The sequence below is a fragment of the Balaenoptera musculus genome, chromosome 9 (assembly GCF_009873245.2).
Source record: "Balaenoptera musculus isolate JJ_BM4_2016_0621 chromosome 9, mBalMus1.pri.v3, whole genome shotgun sequence".
NCBI classification, from domain to species: Eukaryota; Metazoa; Chordata; class Mammalia; order Artiodactyla; family Balaenopteridae; genus Balaenoptera; species Balaenoptera musculus.
In genome coordinates this window covers 26,010,773-26,036,389 of record NC_045793.1, presented here as the reverse complement: position 1 = coordinate 26,036,389, position 25,617 = coordinate 26,010,773, and the positions used below count along the sequence as shown (strand labels likewise).

General features: G+C 36.5%; 1 protein-coding gene across 2 annotated transcripts in view; it reads right to left on the bottom strand.

Moving 5' to 3' along the window:
* GRM8 (glutamate metabotropic receptor 8) overlaps positions 1 to 25,617 on the bottom strand; it is a 765,258-nt gene that overhangs the window by 80,993 nt on the left and 658,648 nt on the right. For both annotated transcript variants that reach the window (XM_036863493.1, XM_036863492.1), the window contains exon 8: positions 19,527 to 20,462. In XM_036863493.1, coding sequence (XP_036719388.1) covers positions 19,527 to 20,462 — 936 coding nt within the window. The remainder of the gene's footprint in view (positions 1 to 19,526; positions 20,463 to 25,617) is intronic.

The window sequence follows — 25,617 nt, the reverse complement described above, 5'->3', positions numbered from 1 at the left end:
GTTCCCGTGATTAGAATGTTTGCATCTTTGAGAGGTCTTTATTCTGCTTACCACAATTATTAGCCATTGAACTTTTATGCCATATATCCAAGGAACATTGGCTTATTTTGATATATCTTTTCTTATCATTTAAATTTATATTTGCACTGTAAATTAAAGTTTTGTGCCTTAAATATATAAATAAAGTTGTATTAAATTCTTATAGCAAACAATTTGAAGATTTCAACCTTTTGTTTGTTATTTACATTCATCTCTTAAATCTAGTCTTATCAACCTAGTATAGAGTTGCCTGACAAAATACAGGACATCTATTTAAATTTTAATTTGAGATAAACAACAAGTAATATTTTAGGATGTCACAAATATTGTACAGGATATATTTATACAAAATAATTATTCACTGTTTATCTGAAATTCAAATTTAATTGAACATTTGTATTTTTATGTAATAAATCTGGCAACCGTACCCTAATAACATTTTTTTAAAGTAACTTTGGGAAATGATGACTTATTATATACTGAGTTGAGATGTAAAATGGAATAGATAGTTTTTGCTTATCAGCACTCCACACAGAAACAGAATATTTTAATATTATAAATATTAATAATTTTCCTTCTATACATATTAACAGTTCCAAATTTGCGTTACTATTCTAGGGCACTGAGATTTCAGGATGTTTAAAATTATATTTTAAAATATAGAGCTCTTCTTTTGATATTACAATGCATGCAGTATTTCATTTCAATAATGGGAGAGATGACTTGAAGGGGACCAACTACTCCAGAATAAAGGTAAAATACTGGAATTGTGGAATAAGATATGAAAAAGGGAATGTAAGTTATTGAGAAAAATGAGCAATTGAGTTCATTTGTAAGTTGCGCTTCACTCAAATATACACTAACGGAGGAAACTCTGAACTAAAAGAGGAAATGGAATTAATCCTCTGGAGAACTGAAAGAGAATTTGTAGGATCATCTGGTAAGACCTTTTGTGGGAAACTAAAACCCAAATCGAATGCAACTGACGATGTCAGAATGGTTTCAAATAGAAGCTGAAGTTTGTTCAGATTTTTAAATGACTGAAAATACATATTTGGTTAACAGGATTAAGTAGGAAGCATGTTGTTATGGCACATGGAACTAAACTAAGCAAGCATCTATGTCTTCCTGATACAGAGTATGAAATCAGGAGTGGAGTGATGAGAATGAGAACCCTTTGGTAAAATACCAGATCATATAGAATAGCTTTAAATTATTGTAATATTCTGAGAAAGAACATGTGAAACAATGTGAAAAAGAGGCCATGCTTCAGGAATTTATAATATAAGGAGTTCAAACTGAAAAATGTCAAGACTTACATATACTTAACTTTATCTAAGATATGTTTTAGAAATGATGTTAAAGTGAACTTCACTATATATATATATTTTCCCATTGACTAACATTAAATTGAGGCTGTTTTTCTTCAGAAAATATATTGTTCATGCTTTTTAACCATACATTACAAACATAGCAATTTTTCAAGAATCACACAGTTTAAGAGTATTTTCTGATAGAACATATTATTAGAGTGTAGGGAATAGGAAAAAAAAACTTATATGCAAACTGTGTTATAACTTCTCCTCCTCTTCTTAGAGTTGTATTACAGTCATAAAAATAGTCATAAAAATAATTTTACTTTTAATACAAAATCACATCATAATTGATATTAAATAATTAAGCTCTACTCTATTAAAGCAGATGAAACTGTGAAACATTTAGTGTCTGTTTGGGGCTAGGTCTACACTTAAAGAATAGGGTGCTATAGTTAGGGTAGATTTGTATAACAAGAATATAAACTTAAAATGTCTCAAGTACCCAAATGCATCAGCACTGAAAATAGGGAAGGTAGAAGATAGAGAACGTCAAAGCCATTCAGGTTGGTTGGCTGTAGGAAATGAAGGATCCCTATCTCACCATCACCACCATCACCAACACTGGAATTACAGGAAGCAGTACTCTTATATAACAGTCTAATCTTGTCTGCTAAATACTGTTGGTATCCCCATTTTACAGATGAGAGCTGAGGCTTAGAGGATAACATATACTGAACATAGTACACATATGAAGCACACAGTACACATATGGAGCACAGAGCACTTGGCCGAACCAGGATTCGTCCACCAGCAGCCAGGCTTCATATCCATATTTGTAACCACTACTCCATGCTGCCCCCATGCAATTAGACTGAGCACAATTCAATTGCTCATGGTATTACTTACAATAGTGTGCAATGTATAACTATTGCACCTGTGGTCAGTTACAATTGATCCTAAAATGTTCTGCGTGTTAGAAATATGGCCCTTATTTTTCAAAATAAATATGTATTTCTCTTTTTGCCTCATAAGGTTCTCAATCAACAGGAAAAGAACTATTGCCACCTACATGGTTATCATGCTTGAATTAAGTTTTAAACTAGAATTAATTTCTTTTCAAGAAAATAACTTTTCTTGTTTCCAGTTACAAAAGGACGTTAAAGCACCAGCTTTCTCTCAGGGTCCAGAGGATGAAATTAGGGGGAAAAAATCAAATGAGAGAAAAATTCAAATGTATATAAGGGAACTTAACTGGTTCTTGCTACCAACATTCTATAATTTGTCATGAGAGGGCTGCTTAGCAGACATAATTTCCTTCTCTCTTCCTAAGGCATTGTGGCAGAGCGATTTATGATACTACACTGACTAGAGGTACAATGAAAATGTAGTAGAAGGGATAACGAACTCACTAATGTGAGGTGAAGTCAAAATCAATCTCTAACAAGAGATTACACGTTAACTTCTCTGGGGTCACATTAAAGTCTTCCAGCCAGTGGTTTGTGTATTTCTAGCAAGGGAAAAATAATCTGACAGATAAACTAGGAGTAAGGACGAGTAGACTGTGCCAAAGAAAAGCTAGCTAAACTAGCAAAATCCGATGAACTAGGAAATGTCTGTGGTCAGCTATACCTTGTATATCTGTTTCTTTCAACCAGAAGGAAATAAATTTAGAAATTAATCTGGGGGATTGAGTACTGAGTGCCTTTCTCATTTTCCTGCCCATGAAATCTCAGTAAAACTGAAGGAAACATATGGTGTGAGGACATGCCCCATAGGGCTTTTTGGAAAAGTAATTTAGACTCTGGATCATATGTTTGTATCATGCTATGTTAATGTGAATGCACTTGATTATGGCTTATGAGACTGATGACTGCCTCAAGCGCATTTATCTTCTAAAATGCATCCTGCATTCATTTGCATCCTTCTCTACATATGCATAATAATTTTCATGTGCATTTGCTTAAAATTAGGTCTTATCTCTGAGTGGTTGACCATTTCCTATGTAGCCGACAATTTTCTCTACAAGAGCATCTTAGATTTAGACAAGGTCTTAGAGAAATTGTGAGGAAATCAAATATCCTGGAGGCAATTACATTCCCTAGGCTCTGACATTCCAAGTGAGGCTGGAAGATAGACCACCAAGTCAAGCCCTGTTTTACAAGTGAGGAGGAGATAACTTGCTTTATCAAGGCCACAGAGACCTTAATGAGACAAGAACCATTTCATCCAAACTATTTTCCCCACTTTTGTTTAAACTCACTTTCTGGCACACATTGACTCAGAATCACCTTGAAAATGTTTACCACTTTCCTGTTCACCTGATTCAACAAAAACCTTTTTAGCTGAGAACTATTTGCAATGTACTTCGTCAGGCATTGTGGGGCTAGCAAGCAGTAAGAGTCAGGAAGATCGTAAAAGAATTATGATTATCATCTTTTCTGGATGTCCAGAGACAGTATATATCTGTTCAGAATCTGTAATGTTTTGTAAGTTAGAGGACAATTCATAGGTTGGTTGATTTGCTAAGAAAATTGGGTTCAGTGAAGTGAAGGGCTGTGAAAGACAAAGTTTAGGTTTGAGCTAATGGTCAATCAGAGATCATTTTAGCTTAAGAAACCTTCATAGCATCTTTGATAACACCTATAAGAATTTTTATTGAGCAATTATTCTATAATTATCAGTTTAAAATCTATTAGAATTCAAGCTCCATGAGGCCACATTGAGCTCAAACAATTCTGTCAGCACTGAGCAGAGTGAAGGTGCTAAATAAAAATTGGTTGATTGAGAAAATATCTAAAAAACAACAAAGCAGAAGAAGTGTGTGGACTAACTTTATGGCAGAAATCCAGAAGACATTCTTGAGGAGCAAGAGCCGGCGGTCAGCTCTTACATCATCACAGAAGCCCAGACTTAGACTAGGGAATTGACCTTGGAAGTGGGAAGGAAAGGATGGATCCAAGAAAAGTTTCAAATGAATAATATAATTTGCTGACAAAGAATAAATAAGAGTGAAAGGGAAGAGGAAGTCTATGTTAACTTGAAAGTTTGGATCTCTAAAAAACAGAGATACTGTTGATAGAAAGGAGGAATTAAAGATTAAGCAAATTAAGCATAATGGAGAAATATAAAGTAGCTGCTGAAAGTGTGAGATCTGTAGTCAAATGGAATAGGTTCATCCCAGGTCTACCTCACAGTAGCAGTATGAATGTAAGAATTATTGACTTAATTTCCCTGCCTCTGTAAAATTCATCTCTTAAGAGATGAAAGATCGTCTATACAAAAAAAGCTTAGCCTGGTTTTTGGCACACACGAGGCATTCAATAAATAATGTCTATTTCAAATATGATAAATTTTGGTTTCAGATATCTTAATTTCACAATTTCGGTTCTGGATTGCTTAATTTCACATCTTTGTACACGTGAAAGAGCAGGGATTAAGAAAGCAGTGTGAAAAGCATGAGTGTCGCATTTATAGCAGAAGCCATGTGAACCATGGCTACTTCAAGGGAATGGTGCCTGGGAGAAAGGCCAAAGTCAGAGGTGAGTTGAGCAGGAGGAAGATGAGATCAAGGAGACAAAGAAACAAAAACAGACTGAAAGCAATATGGTTTCTCAGAGTGTACGGGAGGGGAAAATGGAAGATGAGGGTGGAGGGGTGCAAAGCTACATGTATTAGCAATGACAAATGTATGCGTGTTCTGTATATAAAATACACTGTAAAATAATAAGCAAAGTAGAAATAAGTAATTTGAGGGCCTTCTTTGGAGACATGTATTTTACAGTCCTATGGTATTTTATAATCCTACGGTGCCTCTACTCATTGCCTCTTTTCTTGCTACCTTCTACACACATTTTTCTTTTTCATTCCAAATGTAATTATTTATTCCTTGCTTGTCATTGTCAGTTCTTAACAATAAGTAGGCAATATAACCAAATGTTCAATAAATTGTGGTGTGATTGGGTGTTTTAGCATGGCGAAAGTGTTTTGTTGAAGAAAGGGCAGTGCTACCGTGATAAGCTGCCTGCTGATGTAAATACTTTATGGTTTTATGACAGGCTCACAATCTACCAATACTATTTTCAATTCAATTCAATTTGTGTGAATGAGGATTTTAGAGAAAACAGCTGGCAGGAGAAACACGTGACATTTAATCTTGCCTGAGAACATGAAATCCTTTACAAAGCTATATGTGTACGTGTGTGTGAAACGTGCATGCTTGTATATACTCACAAAGGTTATATAGGGAGCTGTATTTTACAGAATCTGGGCCAACAGACAGCAGAAAATATCACATTCCTTGGCATTTTTCTGTAGATACACTTGACTGAGCAAATAACTTGGTGAGTCTAAAATTCCGATGAAAACATTCAACTGATTGCAATTTTTGAACTAAAAAGATTTTTCTTTCAAAATGAGAAGAACCTGAAGTCATCCTTAAAACAAATAAACAAAAAACCCTACAATTAATGTTGTAAGTTTTGATTGATTCAAAACTACTACCTGTGAATAAGATTCTGGGGCTTCCTTGGTGGTGCAGGGCTTCCCTGGTGGCGCAGTGGTTGGGAGTCTGCCTGCCAATGCAGGGGACACGGGTTTGAGCCCTGGTCCGGGAGGGTCCCACATGCCGCAGAGCAACTAAGCCCGTACACCACAACTACTGAGCCTGTGCTCTATAGTCCGCATGCCACAACTACTGAGCCTGCGCTCTAGAGCCCGCGAGCCATAACTACTAAGCCCGCGTGCCACAACTACTGAAGCGTGTGCTCCTAGAGCCTGTGCTCCGCAGCGGGAGAGGCCACCGCAGTGAGAAGCCCGCGCACAGCACTGAAGAGTAGCCCCCGCTGGCCACAGCTGGAGAGAGGCCACGCGCAGCAACAAAGACACGATGCGGCCAAAAATAAATAAATAAAATAAATAAATTAAAAAAAAAAAAGATTCTGAACACTGCTAAAATGCAGAACTTTGCAGCTTACCTTAAGAACTCAATACATGACTTTTAAAAAATGATTTTAAAGAGAAACAATATAATTGAAAATTGATTTATTCAAATTTTATATGAAAGGTGCCCAAAGTTGCACAAAACAAGATATATAATAAGGAAAAAAATATTGATAGAATTTGGTCATGACCATGACAAGCAGAGAAAATCAAGATTACCCTAAAATTTGCCCAGGATTACCAGAATATAAAATCTGTCTAATGTCCAAATGTATATAATGGCAATGGTGGTTACATATTTAAGTTGGAGTCATAATCATTTAGAAATGATTTGCCTTTTATTAATAAAGAGCTTGCCTTTTTATTTCCACTATCAAAATTCATTTGAATATTAGTTAGCAGAGTTGTTTACTGAAAATCATAGTCTACCAGATTATTTCTTGTCCTTGTATTCTTACCTTTGCTTTTATCCACACACTGATTTTTACACAACTTTACTATTTTAGGACCAAATATCCTTCTCCATTCTTGGCTAGAGGCAGTCATCAGCAGTCTAAAAGAATTGCTTTCTCTCCATCAGCCCAGACCAGAGGGAAAGCTACGGGCTCTTTCTTGAAGTCCGATTAGATAGAGTCCTTGTGGCAGCCACAGAGAAGGTTCAAAATCACACACAGACACAGACCACACAGTGCAAGCACCTCACCTCCCATTCTGTCTTCTGTTCCCAATTCAGTTGGAAATGAGTCTCTTCTTTCCACTGCCACAAGTCAAGCCCCCATATTTCTCGCCTGGATTTCTTCAATCATCTTATCATCGTCTCTTTTCTTATCCTTGCACACTACAACTCATCTGACTCACCACTGGCAGAGAAATCTCACAAAATGGGACTGTGCTGAGAATCCAGCCACGCTCAGAAAGATTCAAATGCACTCAAGTCCCTCACAAATGAAGTACCAACTCGGCATAAGTTCCACGTGGAATGGCTGCCAATTATCTGATGAGCCTTATTTTGTAGATAACCATATAATTTATTGCTCCCACTGGGAAATACATTTTCAGAGTAAAAGGAGTGCTATTAACAACGGGGCAAATTGGGACATATGGTCACCCAGCTCTCCCTGTGATGTGTCAAGCTCAGAACTGTTCTTCAGTCACAGGTTTTACACACAATGCCCTGACTTTCCCTTTTCTGAAAGTTTAAACCCACTGCTCCTATTGCCTGGAAGATGGCTTCCATCTGTTTCTCTCTACCCTTTGAGGTCGATTTAATCCCCATGTCCTCATGGAGACTTTCTCAGTCTCTCAAGAGGACAGGCTCCCTTCCTTCTTTCTCCATCCCTGGCCCCAAGACTTCATTCTAGGCACTTCGCCTGCATTATGTTCCTCTGCTTTGTACCTGACCTCTATGTGCTTGGTTTGGCTCCGTACTTGACCCTAAACAACTTCTTACTCATCTTTGCATATTTCTAAACACCAAGCAAAAGTCCTTGTGTATAGCAAGCATTTCAAAATGCAGTCACCAGCTGATAATTAAATTGTGACCCTTAAAAATTATTTATTTAGTAATGGCATTAACCCTAAAGAGGAGGAATTTCATAAACCATTTGTGACGACCAAAGATCTTGAGTCATTTAAACAAATTCAAAATCACTCACCCATTTCTGTATCTAAAAGATTTTCTCAAAGTACATATTACACACCCAAAGTCCCTTAGAGAAAGTACATACATGTTGTCTTAGAAAATTTTTCCTGAGACTTTCACTTAAACCATTCTATATGCAATGATTTCTATTTTTATTATAGATTAGTTTATTAAAAAATAAAACCTAAGTATTAAATAAAATTAAAACCCTGCATCACCAATCTCCCTATATCCTAATGCTATTCTATAGAGTTAACAAGTTTGAACAGGTTTTATTATTTATTTATTTATATATTTATCTATATATTTTATATATCTAGTTATTTATTTGCTGCTGTTTAAATAATGCACTTATATCTCTTGAGTTACCAATTTTAGATTGTATTTGTTGACTACTCACAGTAAAAGGTGAGTGATTGAGGTCCTTACACAACTCCCCTCTCTATTGCCCATCCTTAAGCACCTCTCAATTTTTAAAAAATTATATTAATATATTTTTAATTTAGCAAGTTTATAATATTTACATTCACTTCAGTGGATAAATTAACATTTCTGTGTTTTGTTCCTAGATTCCTTCTAAGTGTAAGACCAATACAGAAAGCAATTTCAGTATTATGGCTACTAAATATTACTCCCTTCAGATTCATCAGATTCAAGTAGCATGACTGGACTCACAGAGAAGGGATAAATATAATTATTAAAATCCTGCCTTTTAAAGGGTAATTAGACACTAGGGTCTAATATATTTTTTACAATTGCTTTTAAAATTTCTTTGTTTTTTCTAGGTCATATGCAATTGCCAGTGTTATCCATCTCATATCAGATATGTTTTATTTTGTTGGATTATACCTAGACTAATTCATACATAAGCTATGTAGGCACCAGGTTTTCTGAGCCACATTCATTTTTAGCCTCACATTGATTGATAGTTTGGCTGGTTCCGTAGTGGTAAGTTTAAAATACTCTTCCCTCAGAAAGTCTTGGCTCATTGCCTTCTAGAATCCAGGGAGGCATATGAGGTCCAGTTTTCATTCCTTAGAGGAGTAGTCCCACCCTGACCCCCAACCAAAAAAAAAAAAAAAAAAAAACTCATAGAATGTTCTCTTGCTTAGTAAAATTTTACTAAGATGTGTGCCCCTTTCAGTTTCAAGAGCTGCCTGTCTTCAGTTTGTGAAACTTTTCTTTTTTTTTTTTTTTTAGATCATTTCTTCCCCTTCTTGGTCTCTTTCTTCTTCTCAGATGTTTTTCAGATATATGTTGGGATCCTGGGTCTAGCTTAATGTGTTCTAAATGTTCCTCATATTTTCTTTTTTTCACTTTTCTCTTTGGTTTTACCTTTTATTTTATCCTGCAGATCATCACTCTGGTCTTTAGCCCTAGCCACCTCATGTTTAAGATTTTCAGCTTTTTATTTTCACATTCATAATTTTAATTACTAGGGTCATTTTCTTATTCTCTGATTGGTCTGTTCCATGACCACCTATATATATGTGGGTATGTTCAATATTCTCTTGAATTTTTTCTTGAAGAGATGCTAATTAAAATTCTATTTAAAAAATTCTCTTACATTTTCTGAATCACCTCTGGCTTTGTTTTTATTGTGTGTGGGTATGTGTGTTTGTCTTTTTAAATTATGCTATTGGTTTTCTTCAGCTATCATGACATCTTTGGCTGTTGATGTATAATTATGATTGAAGGGTCAGGTTGATTGATAAGGATTACTGGTGGGGTGCATTTTCCTTGGATGGCGGGCAGACTATGGACCTGTGTAAATTAGTGAGTTTCATCTGACTGGCTTCTCTTAAAGATGCATGGATACAGGCAAGCAAGCAGACTGGGGACCCACCCCTGGAGAAACTTATTCTAAGAGTGGAGAAATTTATTATAGTTCTATCTTGCATAGAAACTGCATTTCCTATTTCCCACCTGTCTATGGCTGTCTGAAATAAAACTACTTCAAATTCTGCTGTTTTTCTTCAAATGCCTTGTGCCCACACTAGGAGCATAAGATAATCTCACCATCAGATAAGTCCTATTCTTTAGAGTAGAATTCTGTAATTTTAACCTAAACTCTTTCTACACGTGAGGTTAGAGCAGAAGGGAGAAGCGAGGGGACCAAATGGCCCAGCTATTTTGAAATTCAGCTCTTTAAATAAAATTTTCCTGATGGTTACTTCAAGCCCTGCTTCAAGTCTTTATGTTGACTTTAGGTTTAGAAATTATTTGGTATTTTCATAGTAAGAATCATTTATGTCTCTTGAGCTGTTCTTTCCCTCTTTTAATTCCTCTGTAAATCGGGCCCATTCCACCTTTATTTTTCAGGATTTTCTCAAATTGTTTTACCTACTGTTGGCTCCAAACATATACAGGCATAACTTGTTTACTGCACTTTATTTTGTTGCAGTTTGCAGATATTGCATTTTTTACAAATTGAAGGTTTGTGGCAACCCTGCATCAAACAAGTCTGTTGGCACCATTTTTTCAATAGTATTTGCTCACTTCATATCTCTGTGTCACATTTTGGTAATTCTTGCAATATTTCAAACTTTTTCACTATTATTTGTTATGATAATCTGTGATCAGTGATCTTTGATGTTACTATTGTAATTGTCTTGGGGCACCACGAACCACACCCATATAAGACAGAGAACTTATATCGATACATGTATGTGTTCTGACTGCTCCACCAAGCAGCCCAGCCATTCCCCTGACTCTCTCCCTCTCCTCGGGCCTCCCTATTCCCTGAGACACAACAATACTGAAATTAGGCCAATTAATAACCCTACAATGGCCTTTAAGTGATCAAGTAAAAGGAAGAGTTGCAAGTCTCTCACTTTAAATCAAAAGCTAGAAATGATTAAGCTTAGTGAGGATGCCATGTCGAAAGCCAAGAGAGACCAAAAGCTAGATCTCTGGTGCCAAACAATTAGCCAAGTTGTGAATGCAAAAGAAAAGTTCTTGAAAGAAATTAGAAGTGCTACTCTAGTGAATACACAAATGATAAGAAAGTTAAACAGCCTAATTGCTGATATGGAGAAAGTTTTAGTGGTCTCCATAAAAGATCAAACCAGCCACAACATTCCCTAAAGCCAAGGCCTAACCCAGAGTGCGACCCTAACTGTCTTATATTCTATTAATGCTGAGAGAGGTGAGGAGGCTGCAGAAGGAAAGTTTGAAGCTAGCAGAGGTTGGCTCATGAGGTTTAAGGAGAATATTGGAAGAAGATGCCATCTAGGACTTTCATAGCTAGAGAAGAGAAGTCAGTGCCTGGCTTCAAAGCTTCAAAGCACAGACCGACTCTCTTGTCAGGGACTAATGCAGCTGTTGACTTTAAGTTGAAGCCAGTGCTCACTTACCATTCTAAAAACCCTAGGGCCCTTAAGAATGCTGCTAAATCTATTCAGAAGCCATGCTCTGTAAGTGGAACAACAAAGCCTGGATGACAGAAAATTTGTTTACAACTTGGTTTACTGAATATCTTAAGCTGACTGTTGAGACCTACTGCTCAGAAAAAAAAGATTCCTTTCAAAATATTACTGCTCATTGACTATAAACCTGGTCACCCAAGAGCGCTGATGGAGATGTACAATGAGATTAATGTTATTTTCTTACCTGCTAACACAACATCCATTCTGCAGCCCATGAATCAAGGAGTAATTTCGACTTTCAAGTCTTATTATTTAAGAAATATATTTCATAAGGTTAGAGCTGCCATAGATAATGATTCCTCTGATGGATCCGGAAAAAGTAAATTGAAAACCTTCTGAAAAGGATTCATCATTCTAGATGCCATTAAGAACAGTCATGATTCATGGGAACAGGTCAAAATATCAGCATTAACAGGAGTGTGGAAGAAGTGGATTCCAACTCTCATGGATGACCTGGGGTGGGAGTTCAAGACTGCAGTGGAGGAAGTAACTGAAGATGTGGTGCAAATGGCAAGAGCAGTAGAATTAGAAGTGGATCCTGAAGAGATGAATGAATTGCTACAATCCTGTGTTAAAACTTTAATGGCCAAGGAGTTGCTTCTTATGGCTGAGCAAAGAAAGTGGTTTCTTGAGATGAAATCTACCCCTGGTGAAGATGCTATGAAGAGTTTTGAAATGACAACAAAAGATTTAGAATACTGCATAAATTTAATTGATAAAGCAGCAGCAGGGTTTGAGAAGATTGACTCCGATTTTGAAATAAGTTCTACCCTGAGTTAAAAGCTATCAAACAGCATTGAAAGGAAGAGTGAATCAATGAGGCAAACTTCACCACTTTCTTATTTTAAGAAATTTCCACAGCTCCACCCCAATCTTCAGCAGCCACCACCCTGACCAGCCAGCAGCAGTCAAAATCAAGGCAAGACCTTCTACCAGACAAAAGATGTGATTCTCTGAAGGCTCCAGATGATAGCATTTTTTAGCAATAAAGATTTTAAATTAAATAATGTACATTTTTTAGATACAATGCTATTGCACAGTTAATAGACTACAGTGTAGTATAAACATAAATTTTATTCACACTGGGAAACCAAAAAAATCTCTGTGACTCGCGTTATTGTGTTACTTGCTGTATCATGTGGGGTCTGGAACCAAACCCTCAATATCTCTGAGCTATGCTTAGAATGACCCTCTCTCTCTGGCTCTCTCTCTCCCTCCCTCCCTTTCTCTCCCTCTCCCATCGCCCTTTTCTTCCCTTATTTTCTTTTCCTTTTCTTTCCTTCTTCTTTTCATTTCATTATCACCTTAGAGGCAATCGATATGTATGTTTGTGCCAGCCCATATCTTGAACCAGAAGCCAGACTAAGTATTTTTTATATTTCTTTTAATGATGCAAATAAATCTGCTTTGCACTCATTTTAAATAGCCTGGAATTTATACTAATATTTGGTTAAATATTTCTCTACACTTTGGGATGGGTGGTACTAATCCATGTGATACTGTATTTAGAGATTAAAAAAAAATTTCCCAACCTAAAAATGTATATATGGTTACAGCCAAAAGGAACTATTTGCTTGCAATCTGCTCCTCCTGGCACCCTGTGTGCTCCATGAGATATAAGCAGCTACTGAATCATGGAAAATGCAATTTGAAGTTACATAAGTAAATTAGTCACTGTGTTCTGTACTATGAACAGTCTGGGATGTCATTAAAGTTCTGCCTATATAGAAAAAAATAATAAGTCTATTTGTATGGTATTCCTGCTAAACATTTTAAAATAAAGTCATGGTCACTATGTCTCAGAAGACATTCACATTTTGGTCTTAATCAAATCTAGTTCTACAGCATTTCAAAGATATTAAGAAAGCCAAACCATTTTAGTGAGATATGTGAACTCTAGGACTAAATTCCCAGGTTGACTATCTAAATTGTCTAATTGATTAATTTATTGTAACTTGGGTATAGAAAATTCAAATCCTTTGTAAATTCAATTTCAATTAAAGAGAGAGAGAGAGAGAGAGAGAGAGAGAGAAATGTGTGAATACCACAATCTCACCAAATGTTTCGATTAAGTATCCCCAGACCACACAGCTTCATCTGAGCACCAAAAAAGTGGGATCATGGAATCGAAGCAAGGTTCATGGAGCAAATATTTCTTTGTGCTGTCCAGTTAGATAGGCATCCCCACAAAGAGTTGCCCTAAATGTGTAAGTTGGTAATATTCTGCAGCAGTAATATGTAGCACAAAGGGAAAAAAGTAATAAGCCTGGCTAAGGCAGCCTTCTCTAGAAGAGCTACTTAACAGACTTGCCTACACTGTTAAATCCAGTTAAATCCCTAGAATCTCCTTAATTTCATTTTTTTCTTCTATGATATTCATATCATTTTTACTGAGTGCATAAATGAGAGTCTATAAATGTTTTCTTCTCCAGTTGCTTTTTTTTCTTTTTCCTTTTTTTATTTGGTTTTTCCTTCCAGAGTTGATTGTAACAGGCTGGTATGATTAATCTTGCCTGGACACAATCCACCATAATGCCTGAAATAGTTCTGCAACCTGGGATTCCTTTAAAGGAATCAGCTTCAAATGACTGTAAGTGAACAAGGAAAGAAAACGCTATAAGGTTTACAGCAATTACAGACACACAAGATGGTTACTGATCATTGTTTCCATTTCCCTCCTTTCCACAGAAATGGAGAAAAGTTAGGAGACAGTTATGGTTGGTCTGATCTCTTCTGAAAATTACTTCCATTGCTATATAGTTTATATTGACATTCTTACCACAGGTTTTCAGGCTGTTCTCTTCTCATCTGGACTATTCCTTAAAGCAGGGATTTTATTATTGTTTTCAGAACTACCTCTCACAACTCTTGTTAGAGTTATTCAACTTTTCAATTTTAACCCAAGTATTTCAGCAAGTGCTTTCTGATGAAAAAAACTGCTTTTCAATTTTAACCCAAGTATTTCAGCAAATGCTTTCTGCTTTCCTCTCTTCTAGTATTTTCTGCTAAATATATGGAGGCAGTTACATACTGCCTCAGGAACAACACTCTCTTCTCTTTCTGCCTAGTCCTGCAGATTCTTGTCTCCATCTTTAACTTTTGTAATCTTGTGTGCTCTACCCTCAGGCAAGCCCCTGTGTTTGAGAAAACATGTCTGGTTGGGATGCTCCGTAGACGGCTGGAGAAACTGATGCAATTATCTGGATAATTTTAAATGCATTCAATCATTAAACAAATATTTTTGGAGAACCCATTCCGGGCACGGTTTTATGCTAGGTGTCAAGGAGATGATGGTGAGCAAAATAAAATAAGATCCCTGCCCTCGTGAAATACAGCCTAATCGTAATAACAGCCAGTATCTATTGATTGCCTATTGTGTGCTAAATATGTCTCATGACTCATAGCATGTAACTCTCAGCAAAACTACCATGAGACATCTATTAATACAAAAATACACCATAATGAGACGAGAGGATTTTTTTAAGTCAATCATCTTCCTGCCCTTTCCTAGATGGTATGAACTCAAGTCTGCTTTAGTTTGTGAATAGGGCTGGGCACAGATGGCAGGCAAATGCTTTATGCTGCTTTATATCTGAGTTTTGCATTCCCCAGGGAATGTATTTCTATCTGCACAAATTTAGCCTCTTAACTGAATTTTCTCAGCTAGTTTAGCAGAGCTGCAGGATTTGAATCCACATCCTCCCACTCGAGAGCTTATGCTCTTCCTTACTCCACTCATTCACCTTATAACTGACAGACAGAGTAAAAGAATAAGGGAGATACTTTTGACATGGCAAAGCATCTGGAAAATAGCATCAATTCTCCTTTGTTTTGTGTATTTTAGACAGAACTAAGGACAGCTATTAGAATTCCTTTTCATATTTCTCCTTAAATATTTAGCAGTCCTATATCAGAATAAGTGATACTGACAAAATTTTTAAAAAGAAATGTATTTGGCCCATCATTCAAAGGAGAAAACTTACTTTTCAGAAAAAAAAAAGTTGCAATGGGGAGCACAATATGATGACTATATAAGGTTACCATTATGCCATACTCTAACTTAAATAATAAGCATTTTTATTATTATAGTATGTCATTATTGTGCAAGGGACTCTATTTACTCATTCAATAGGTATTTATTGAGAATATACTACATGAAAGTCTCTATGTTAAGAGATGCATTCATTCAGATATATATCAAACATGGCTTACCCTCCATGAACTGATAAAGGATGACATTTGAAGGTGAGAGTACGTGAGTGTGAGTAAAGGGAGGGGTCTAAGATAACTCCAGGTTTTTGACTTAAGTTACTAAATAGAGGCTGCACGACTTATCCAGAAGGTGAAAGAAGAAAGGCTGGTTTGGGACATATGGGGTGTTTGACATTTTGGAGTTTTATTTTCTTTTCTGTTTTGAGGGTGTTTTGTTTTGTTTCCATCCTATTCTCTGGTTGAAGTACTGTGCTCCTTGGAGCTTAGCAGTGTCATAACCTTTGTCTGATTATCTAGGCTTTATGAACCCAATTAGAGATGGTAAGACATGTATTTAAGAGATTTCTGCCATCCTAACAGCCCCTAACCATCCCTGAGGATTCTCTTCCTGACTATTACATTAATTATATTTTAATTTTTTGTCTTTTCAACCCAGTTATGAAAGTTTGAGTTGGTCCCTGTCTGTGCCGCAGTGTGTCTGCCCTTCCTTCACACCACCTTTTTATAGGAAAAAAGAAAGTGCATTTAAACTATGATTTAGTAAAATGCCGCAGTAGATATAAAGCTAATAAATAATGTCATTAAAATCTATTGGAAAAAACATGATTCATCTTGATTTTGAAATCTGAAAAAAAAGAATGTGGGGAAATTAAATGGTGTTTTATCATTGGATGAAGACATACTTTGGAGAGCTGTCTGTCCTCATGAATGCTACAAATGTCCCTTTATAACTTGATTTTACTCAGAGGTTTTCTAAAACATCTATCTAAATTATTCAACTAATTTTACTTTTTATTCCTACTTCTCTTGTAATTTCAAAGAGACCTGTGTGGCTAGATGGGTTTTTTTCCTGTAGACATGACTCCATGAAACATAATTAAATGCATACTGGAAGAAATTTTGCTCTTCCATGTTATAAATTCTGTGTCACTGATGTATAGTTACAGGATGCATAGTTCTTTTCTTTGCTTTCTCATCTCACATCTGACTCCTCACCATCTCCCCCTGCCCTTGAGCCTGATCTTCTCCTGCCCTGGAACCTGGCACTTGCTGGTGATGACAGGCATCAGGCAGCATCAGCTGGGAGACAGGCTGAGCCTTTGTACAAGGAAGGCTCGGGGAAACTGACTGACATGGTTCAATAATTGGCACAATGCTGGACACAATGCTCAATGAGGATCTGCTGAATTAATAGCTGTGTGTGCCTCCTGACTGTTGCAAACACTTCAAGCTGATCACGTGGGGTTAACTGGCTGAGCATTATAAAGGAGAATGGAGAACTGACCAGCTCTTTGGTTGTCCAAAGTCAAGAAAACTTAGAGAAAGCCTGCCTTTAGAGATATAAAAGTTTTATTCACTTTTAATATCTGTGTCAATAATTTTAGCAACGTGAAAAAATAAACACTCTCAAACATTCTGTGTATTGTTTTGAGTAATTAAAGATACTTTGACAGAGAATAGCAGGAAGCAAATTTTAACGTGAAGTGTTAGGTTGACACATAAGTGTATTACACAAAATACTTCAGTAGCAAATCTTAGCTACTTATCAGATAATAGCTCTTGATGTAGAGCTGGTCTAAATTCAGCAACTCCAAGCCTAACTACATAATTTGAGCACTTTCCAATGTTCTGAAAATTCCTAGAATTAGTGTTTCTTCTTGATTTCTTCACTCATTTCCACATTCAATCATATCATGAATACAAATAAATTCCCATTAACATATTTTATAAATTTGTCTTACAGTGTGCTTCTCTGACTTACTTCGATTGCACAAAGCTAAAAAAGAAAAAAGAATTCTGGCTAGCATTCAGTCATCTCTCTGGAGGCATTGATAAATCCACACTGATAAGTATGTACATACACTCCAGGTTTTCAGATGGATGTACAGCTCCCACAGGCCCAGCACTGGGCAGCCTCCAGCCCTGGCTTATTCATGTGTCCATCTCATCCTGAAACTCTCACTGTCTCCATCATTGCTCCTCAGGGGACAGCTGCAACTCTGCAGAGTTCTTGATCTGAGAGACAATGGTCATTTTTTTTTTTTCAGTTACCTTAAAAAAAACTTACTATGATGCATGTTTGAATTACTATGAAGGTGTCCAATAGCTTGATGTAGGACCACGTTTTATTTATTCTAAAAATTTCTTCTAAAAATTGAGTCACTGAAAGAGTTCCCTGAATAGAAATAACATCTTATTAGCACTTATATTTGCTCCCCCAGATCCTTGAACTCACAATATGAAAAGTAAGAGTAGACTGTCTTTTATAAAATGTAAAGGAAGAGAAAACAAAAGAAAAGAGAGTTAGATATCAGAACTCAGGAGATTTTGTTTGGTTAAATATTTGTTGTCCACAAGAAAACAAAATAAACTTCCTATGGCCCTCTCTAGATAAAACAATATGTTAAAAAAAAACAGTTCTAGGTTCAAACACAAATACAAGTACCAGTTAGGTTGATGTTATCAATAATTCACATAATGTGGACATTTCTAGACACTAAAAAACAATATTTTTCCCTGACTAGTCCAACTAACCATGTCCAAACAGACCTAATAAACTTTGAGCGACAAATCCCTTCCTAAGTTAAATTTACAAGTTTGATCCTAATAAATTCACATCTGTGTATGTCCAGATATAATGTTTTCTAGTTGTTAGGTTTAGTGTCCCAAACTGTCTTACTTTATTTTCCCGCCATGAGCATGGTCCTACATAAAATATTCGTGGACTTTCATCAGGCCATTCAAGTCAAGAAAGGTCACAGGTCTGGAACCCATGGCAAGTTTGCTCTATTCAGCAGCAGGTTTGCTGAAGTACCTTTTTTGTTTTTCAAAGTTGAAGACCACATTGATCGAGTAAGGGATGAACGCTCATACTAATGAGCTCTCCATGCCCTTGTTGAGTATTTTTTCCTCTGAATTAGTTGGAATTTTAAGAGTCATGTGGGACCTTACTTGGAATGTTAGAACCTAGGGAATATAATTTCCACCCCCCCCCCGGTGTTTTGACTTCTTCATGACTTCTGATGATGGAGGATGGAATAATCTTTACATCCTTACTCTGAGAGAACTTTCTCATATGCCCATTAGGGCTGAAGAGCTATCCCTTTAGAATGGTAGCATTTGCCTTTGTTTTTCAAACTGGTTGTCTCCATCACACCACCCAAACCTTGGAAGTCATGGTTAACGTTAGTTCTCTGCTTTTCTATACATAGAAATACACACATCCAGTTCAGCATGTATTTCCTTTCACGCACAGATATTCTTCACATGCAGTGTTTTGTGTGGCGAAGTTAATGGAAGATTAGTAACAAAAGAAAATTATTTCAGGAAATTCAATTGATCTTCAACTTCTAAAAAAATATAAACTGCATTATATAACCGCCCATTGCTTCTTCTTTCATCCCTCACCATCATCCTCCTCATATGGAAAAATAATAAGAATGGGGGCTAAAGAGAAATAGTACGACGGTTCAGATTGAATTAAGCCACTTAGTTTTTGCTGTTGCAGTTTGCTTCTGTGACTAAAACCATCATAATTATTAAGGAATAGCTTTTTCTGAGAGTAACATTAGAACCGGGAAAGGAGGCATTTGTCATGCATTGAGATACCTCTGGAATAGCTCACCCCTGTGAATCATGTCTGCCTTTTCTCCCTTTCTCTTAACGTTTGGAAAAGAAGTTATGTTAGTCGATAACAGAACTGGGAAAAGGGACCCAGAAAGTGATGTGAGCTCTGTCAATCTTCAACCTTGCCAAGGAGGACACATTAAAGTGTTTTTCATGGAAAATCAGCCTTAGTCAACACATATTCAGAGCAAAGTGACCTTGAATATATATATAAAACACTGAAGCTTCTTGAGAGAATATAAGTGAACCAAAAAGAAAGAAGGGAAAGCATCCTAAAGGAAGAAGTTAAATCCAGGAAAAGGGTTGGCATTTCTTGCCACTTACCTTTTCTGCTGACTGGGCTGTACCAAAAAAGATGGGGATGAAAGCTAACCAAATGATGCAGGTGGTATACATGGTAAATCCAATAGGTTTGGCTTCATTGAAAGTCTCTGGAACTCCTCTTGTTTTAATGGCATAAACAGTACAAGTTACCATCAAGAGGATACTGTACCCTAGTGAACAAATGAGCGAGAGATCAGAGATGTCACACTTGAGCACTCCCCTGGCATTCTCCGGGTCTAGAGTCCGCTGTTCTCCATAGTCAATGATGATGTGCGGTGGGTCCACAACAAACCAGACACACACTCCCAGGAGCTGGATGGAGATCAGGCTGAAGGTGATCACCAGCTGGGATGCTGGACTGATAAACTTGGGTGCTGTGACAGATTTCTTCCCCTGCTCAAATATTCGGTGGATTCGGTTTGTTTTGGTAAGAAGGGCTGCATAGCTGAAACACATGCCGAGTCCTAGGAAGATCCGTCGGAAGGAGCAGATGATTGTATCTGGTGCTGCAATCATTAAAAAGGTGATTGAATAACAGAGAAAAATCCCCGTTAGGAGCACGTAACTAAGTTCGCGTCCCGAAGCCCTCACAATAGGTGTGTCGTTATAGCGGACAAAGGTCACGATCACAAAGGTGGTGGCGATGATTCCCAATATGGCAACGAACACAGGCACCACAGCCCAGGGAGAATGCCACTCGAGTTTGATGATGGGGATGAGCTGACAACCTGTGCGGTTGATGTCTGGTCTCTGATCCAAAGGGCAGAGTTCACAGGAGAGCTCATCCACCTGGTAGTTGTAACCTTCACAGCGCTCGCAGTGCCAGCAGCAAGGAACTCCTTTCACCGTTTTCTTCCTCTCCCCGGGCTTACAGGGCAGGCTGCAGACAGACGCCGGTTGAGTGTGCTCTCTATGGGCCCACTGCATGTCTTCCACCTGTAGGTATAAAATATTCATGAGCCTTCCATTTTCCCCCCATTTATAATATCCTAATCCTAGCCACAGGTTTGTAATAAATCACTGAATGCTGACAGTACAGTTTACCATAATAAGAGCCCAGAGTTTCTTTCCCTGATATTGACTTTATGAAAGTGCTAAATGATTGGGTCCAATAAATCATTCACATCATCAACTTGATGAGTGTCATTACGTTCCACTTACCTCCTTGGTGTTGACCAATCTGACATTTGGAGAAAGATTTAATGGCCCAAACAGTTTTAAAACAGAAAAAAAAAAAAGAGACCCATGGAAAAACATGTTAGAGCTAAGCTCAGATATAAATGCCAGAATCCTTGAAACACTGGGTAGGCTATAAACACACATAGAAATGGTGATCCAAGTCTTTCCACCATATTTGGGGAAATTCAAATCTCACTGTGTCAATTTTGAAAGGAAATGGCAAAACTAGCTACTTTAATCTCTGACACTCCTCATGTGTTCATGGTGATAACTATATTAATGTTTTTGCCTGTTTAAGCTTAAAATTCACTTATTCCCCCACTCTTGCATTTTCACATTGTGGAAAAGACCGTGCTGAGTGAGATAGCTTGATGGTTATGTTTTCCATTGAACAAAAGTAGGCTTAAAGCAGTGAAATTGGCACAAATGAGCGAGTTCCCCTGCTATGATCTCTCTCTGCTTCAGGGCCTTAAAGTTCCATCGTACTCTTTTGAATTAGATGACAGAATACCTCTATTAAAACAAACTTGTTATTTTAAGGGAATTTTGCCAATCATTGACCTCTTTCCTTAAATCTGTCTACTGAAGGTTCTGGACCCGATTCCAATGTGAGGGGGCAAGGGAAGTGGGGTTTCCCACACCACCAAGCAATCCTTGGACACCAGCTGGGTGTCCTACAAGTCAAATCAGTTCTGACACTATCACCTGGAAATAGCATCAGATCACACAGAATGCTAATAAGACAAAGCAGAAATTATGGGTCATAGGAGACAGCTCATTACGAAAAGCGACTACTATATAAAAGATAAGCTCTATGAATGGAAGGATTTTGTTCACTGATGTGAACAAACAGTGACTGACACACAATTTGTCCTCAAATATTTGTTGAATTTGTGAGCAAGGAAGGACAGGAAGGGCACCCCTGAGGAAGAAGGAGTCAACTTGGAAGTACTGGGTTCTAGAAATAAAGTATAGCTCAAAGAGGCACAGAGGGGAGAGCTAAAGGAATGTTTAAAAAAATAAATAAATAAAACAAAAAACTTATTTTCCCAAGACCAGCTTTATAAAAACCCAAAAGAAAAATTACCATATGCTGTGATGGTCTGGCTCCAAGATGGCCCCCAATAACTTCACCTCCTGGAACCACACACTCATGGAGTCCTCTCCCACTTTAAATAGGGCTGAATTATGTAAACAGTAACATATTCCAGAAATGACTGCACATGGTTTCTGAGGCTAGGTCGTAACTGACATTTTAGCCTGTGCCTTGTTCTCTCTTGGACTGCTCACTCCTGGGAGAGAACCAGACTGTCATGAGAGCTCTCAAGCAGCCCTACGGAAAGGAACTGAGGCTTCCTGCCCACAGTCAGCACCCACTTGCCATGCATGTGAGGGAGCCACCTAGACAGTGAATCGTCTGGCTCCAGTCAAGCCTTTAGATGACTGCAGCCCCAGCTGACACCTTGACCACAACCTCATGAGAGACCCTGAGCCAGAACAACCCAGCTGAGCTGCTTCTGAATGTCCAATCTACAGGAACTGTGTGAGATGATAAGTGTTTTATTGTCGTAAGCTGCTAAATATGGAGTTATTTGTTACACAGCAATAGAAAACTAATGCAGCTCAAATTAAGCTTACTTACCCATTCTGTGACCACCACCAGTACAGTAGTCTACTGAGAATCTACTGAGAAGGTAGTGACAACTATCTTATACCAAAAAAATGCCCCAAAGTGTCTAGTGTCAGCAATATTCTATCATCACTGTTAAGGTTGCCTCCCCTTTGGGAACTATGTGACTGAGATTGTTCTCATAAATAGATCTATTGCTAAAGGATGCTTTCCTTTCTTGAATGTGGGGTGAATAGTGGAGGGCAGAGAATTGTAGCCCTGAAGTTCAACACTTGCTGAGGGCTATCAGATCTCCCCCAGGTGGAGTAGATAATTCATGCATGTTTAATTTCAAATATCCTCCCTTGAGAAAGTAGATGGTACTTCATGTGTCCTAAAGGCACTCAAGACTATTAGCTCTACCTTGTCTCTTCACCACAAAGGAAAAGCAATCTATCATAACCCTGTTAATTTTCTATTAGGTTTTAATGATTTAGAAAAGTTATTTTATTTATGTATAAGATTCCATTAGGCAAGAAAAAGAAGTTAAATTGAAAGTGGCTTATCTCAAAAATATTGAGAAAAATGAAATGCTCCACTTGAGCGGCTAAAATATTGATTGTATACCCTAATGGACTCTTATAAGATAATAAAATACTTTCTGTGAAGGTTATGTTTCAAAGCTAATTATTGTAAAACCAAAATTGCATTTTGTTTGGGGCTTCTATAGATTTATAATGTTACCGTTAAAAAAAAAAGGCAGCCAAAAAAAAAAAAAACCTCAGAAACATTAAACTTCAAGTTTGGTAGAGACCTTAAAGTTCAGCTTGTCTACCCACATGTCTAATTCTTTAATTCTCAATACACTTTATTTTCTATAAGGAAATAAGACTTATTAACAAAGAAATATATCCAAATCTGATAGGCTTCATTACGGAGGATAAATATTCATCATTAAAAGCTAAGTACTACATTTTCTTGATCAGTTTCCTGAATACTGAACTAGTGGAAAAATGTTTTTCATAAATAAAAATTAAAGTTATAAGATAATGAAAAAACCACAATTTTTTAACAGTTGTAAATTTTCTTTAGTAAAAAACAGTATAGTCAAGCAATACATGTTACATTTCTTGATATAATGGAGAAAATTTATGTATGTTTCAGTAAACATGTTAATCATACATGACTACATTTTCACCAAGGAATCTATTTACATATAACTGTACTGTGTTTTGATGCCATAGTTGAAGTCTGGGAACCAACCAATATCCACCCCAAGGAAGAACAAGTAGCGAACACTTGAGTCAGGATCTTGTAAATACATTAGTATTTGAGACACATAATTTATTTTGGATATGTTGCTAAATTAAAAATACTACTACTTGAGAGTAAATTAAACTTCCTATTTTTCACAACTATGCTACAAAGCATCAACAAAGATCATTCAGCTCTCTTGCTTTGCTATATTAACAAATAATACCATCTTTCATAATGCTTAAAAAGAGAAGCCATATCCATACATTTTAAAAATGTATCTTCCTCTCCTTTGGCATTATTCTGATATTAGGATGTTTTCTGTCTAAAACGTGTGTTCTAACAAATGGATGATAGTTATATAGATAGACCTTCTAGGGACAAAACCATAGCCCATTCCTGTCTTGACAATGTTCACCAATAGTGATTCATTCTGTAGGCTCCAATCCAGTACATTTCATAGAATGTGAGCCATCAACTGGCTTCTGCTGTCAAATTCTATTATTACTGCAGACAAATATATCAGCAACCACAAAACCAAAACTTTCTGAGTGAATGTGCTTACATTTTTTCATCTTTAATCTTCCCAGACCAATCAACCTAGAGTAATGCTTCATAAATTAAAGACATTATTTTTTATAGAATAATTTTCTTCTGTGTAGTTTTAATAACTCCTGAAAAAAAAAGGACTACAAGAATATTTCCCAATTAAATGCCCCACTATAATTAATCATTTCCAGTATTCACTACAAAATTCTCACTCAATTTAATACCTCTATTACAGTGTTTTTCCCACATATTAAGTGGTATCTTCAATGTTATGATTACTATACATGTGGGAAAATTTTAAATATAACACTTAAAGATAATTGATATGTAGTCATACCATCCTTAACTAGCTCTTTTCATCTTGCTCTATAAATAAGCATAGTATTAATAATCATTTTGGTGACTAGTTTGCCACTGCAGTATTCAAAAACCCAACTCTTCATCAGACTTATGTAACAGCAGATTGTACATGCAAACATTTTCAGTGAAACTGGGCATTTTTTTTCAAAGGTTTACTCGTTAATTTCCATATAGTCAATAGTTTTAACAAGTGCACTTAATTAGCATGAGTATTTAAAATGTCAAAATTTGGTATCATATTTTGTGAATCATACGATTCACATATGAATGACTACATGTTGCACAATTAATTTGATAATGCAACTCAAAATACAGTTTCTCAATATATTAGTATACACATTCATATATATAAATATGTTTGTATATAGATATATATTGATTCAGTAATATTCATCCTTTCCTTTGGGTCATGCAAAGCTTTCTACTTCTCTTCAAAGTGGTAAGTAGGTTTAGTGTCCTTTGAAAAGATAGTATGTGTGAGATGATTCTCAGATTGAAGTCCTAGTTTTATGTGATATTACAGATCTACATAACCTTTAAAAGTGCAAAGACTACTCTTATTTAAAATACAATTTAAAATTTCATTTACAATAGCATCAAAAATAAAATACTTAGGAATAAACTTAACAAGTAAAGTGCAAGAGTTTTTTAAACTAAAAACTACAAAATATCATTTCAAGAAAGTTAAAGAAATGAATAAATGAAAAGAAATCCCAAGTTCATGGATCAGAAGATTTAACATTGCCAAGATGGAAATACAAAACTGATCAACAGATTCGACATAATCCCTATTAAAATCTTATCTGGCTTCTTTGCAGAAATTGACAAGTTGATCCTAAAATTCATGTGGGAATATAAGGGACCCAGAAGAGACAAAATGACCTTGAAAGTGAAGAGTGAAGTTGGAAGATTCACACTTCCTAATTTTAAAACTTACTACAAAGCTGTAGTAATCAAGCAGCATGATACTGGCATAAAGATAAACTAATTACTGAAATAAAATTGAGAGCCCAGAGATAACCTCTTATATGTATGGTCAATTGATTTTTTTTTTTTTTTTTTATTCACACACACACACACTGTATTTTATTTTTACAAGACATAAATAGACTGACACCAAGCATTGTACATGGATGACCA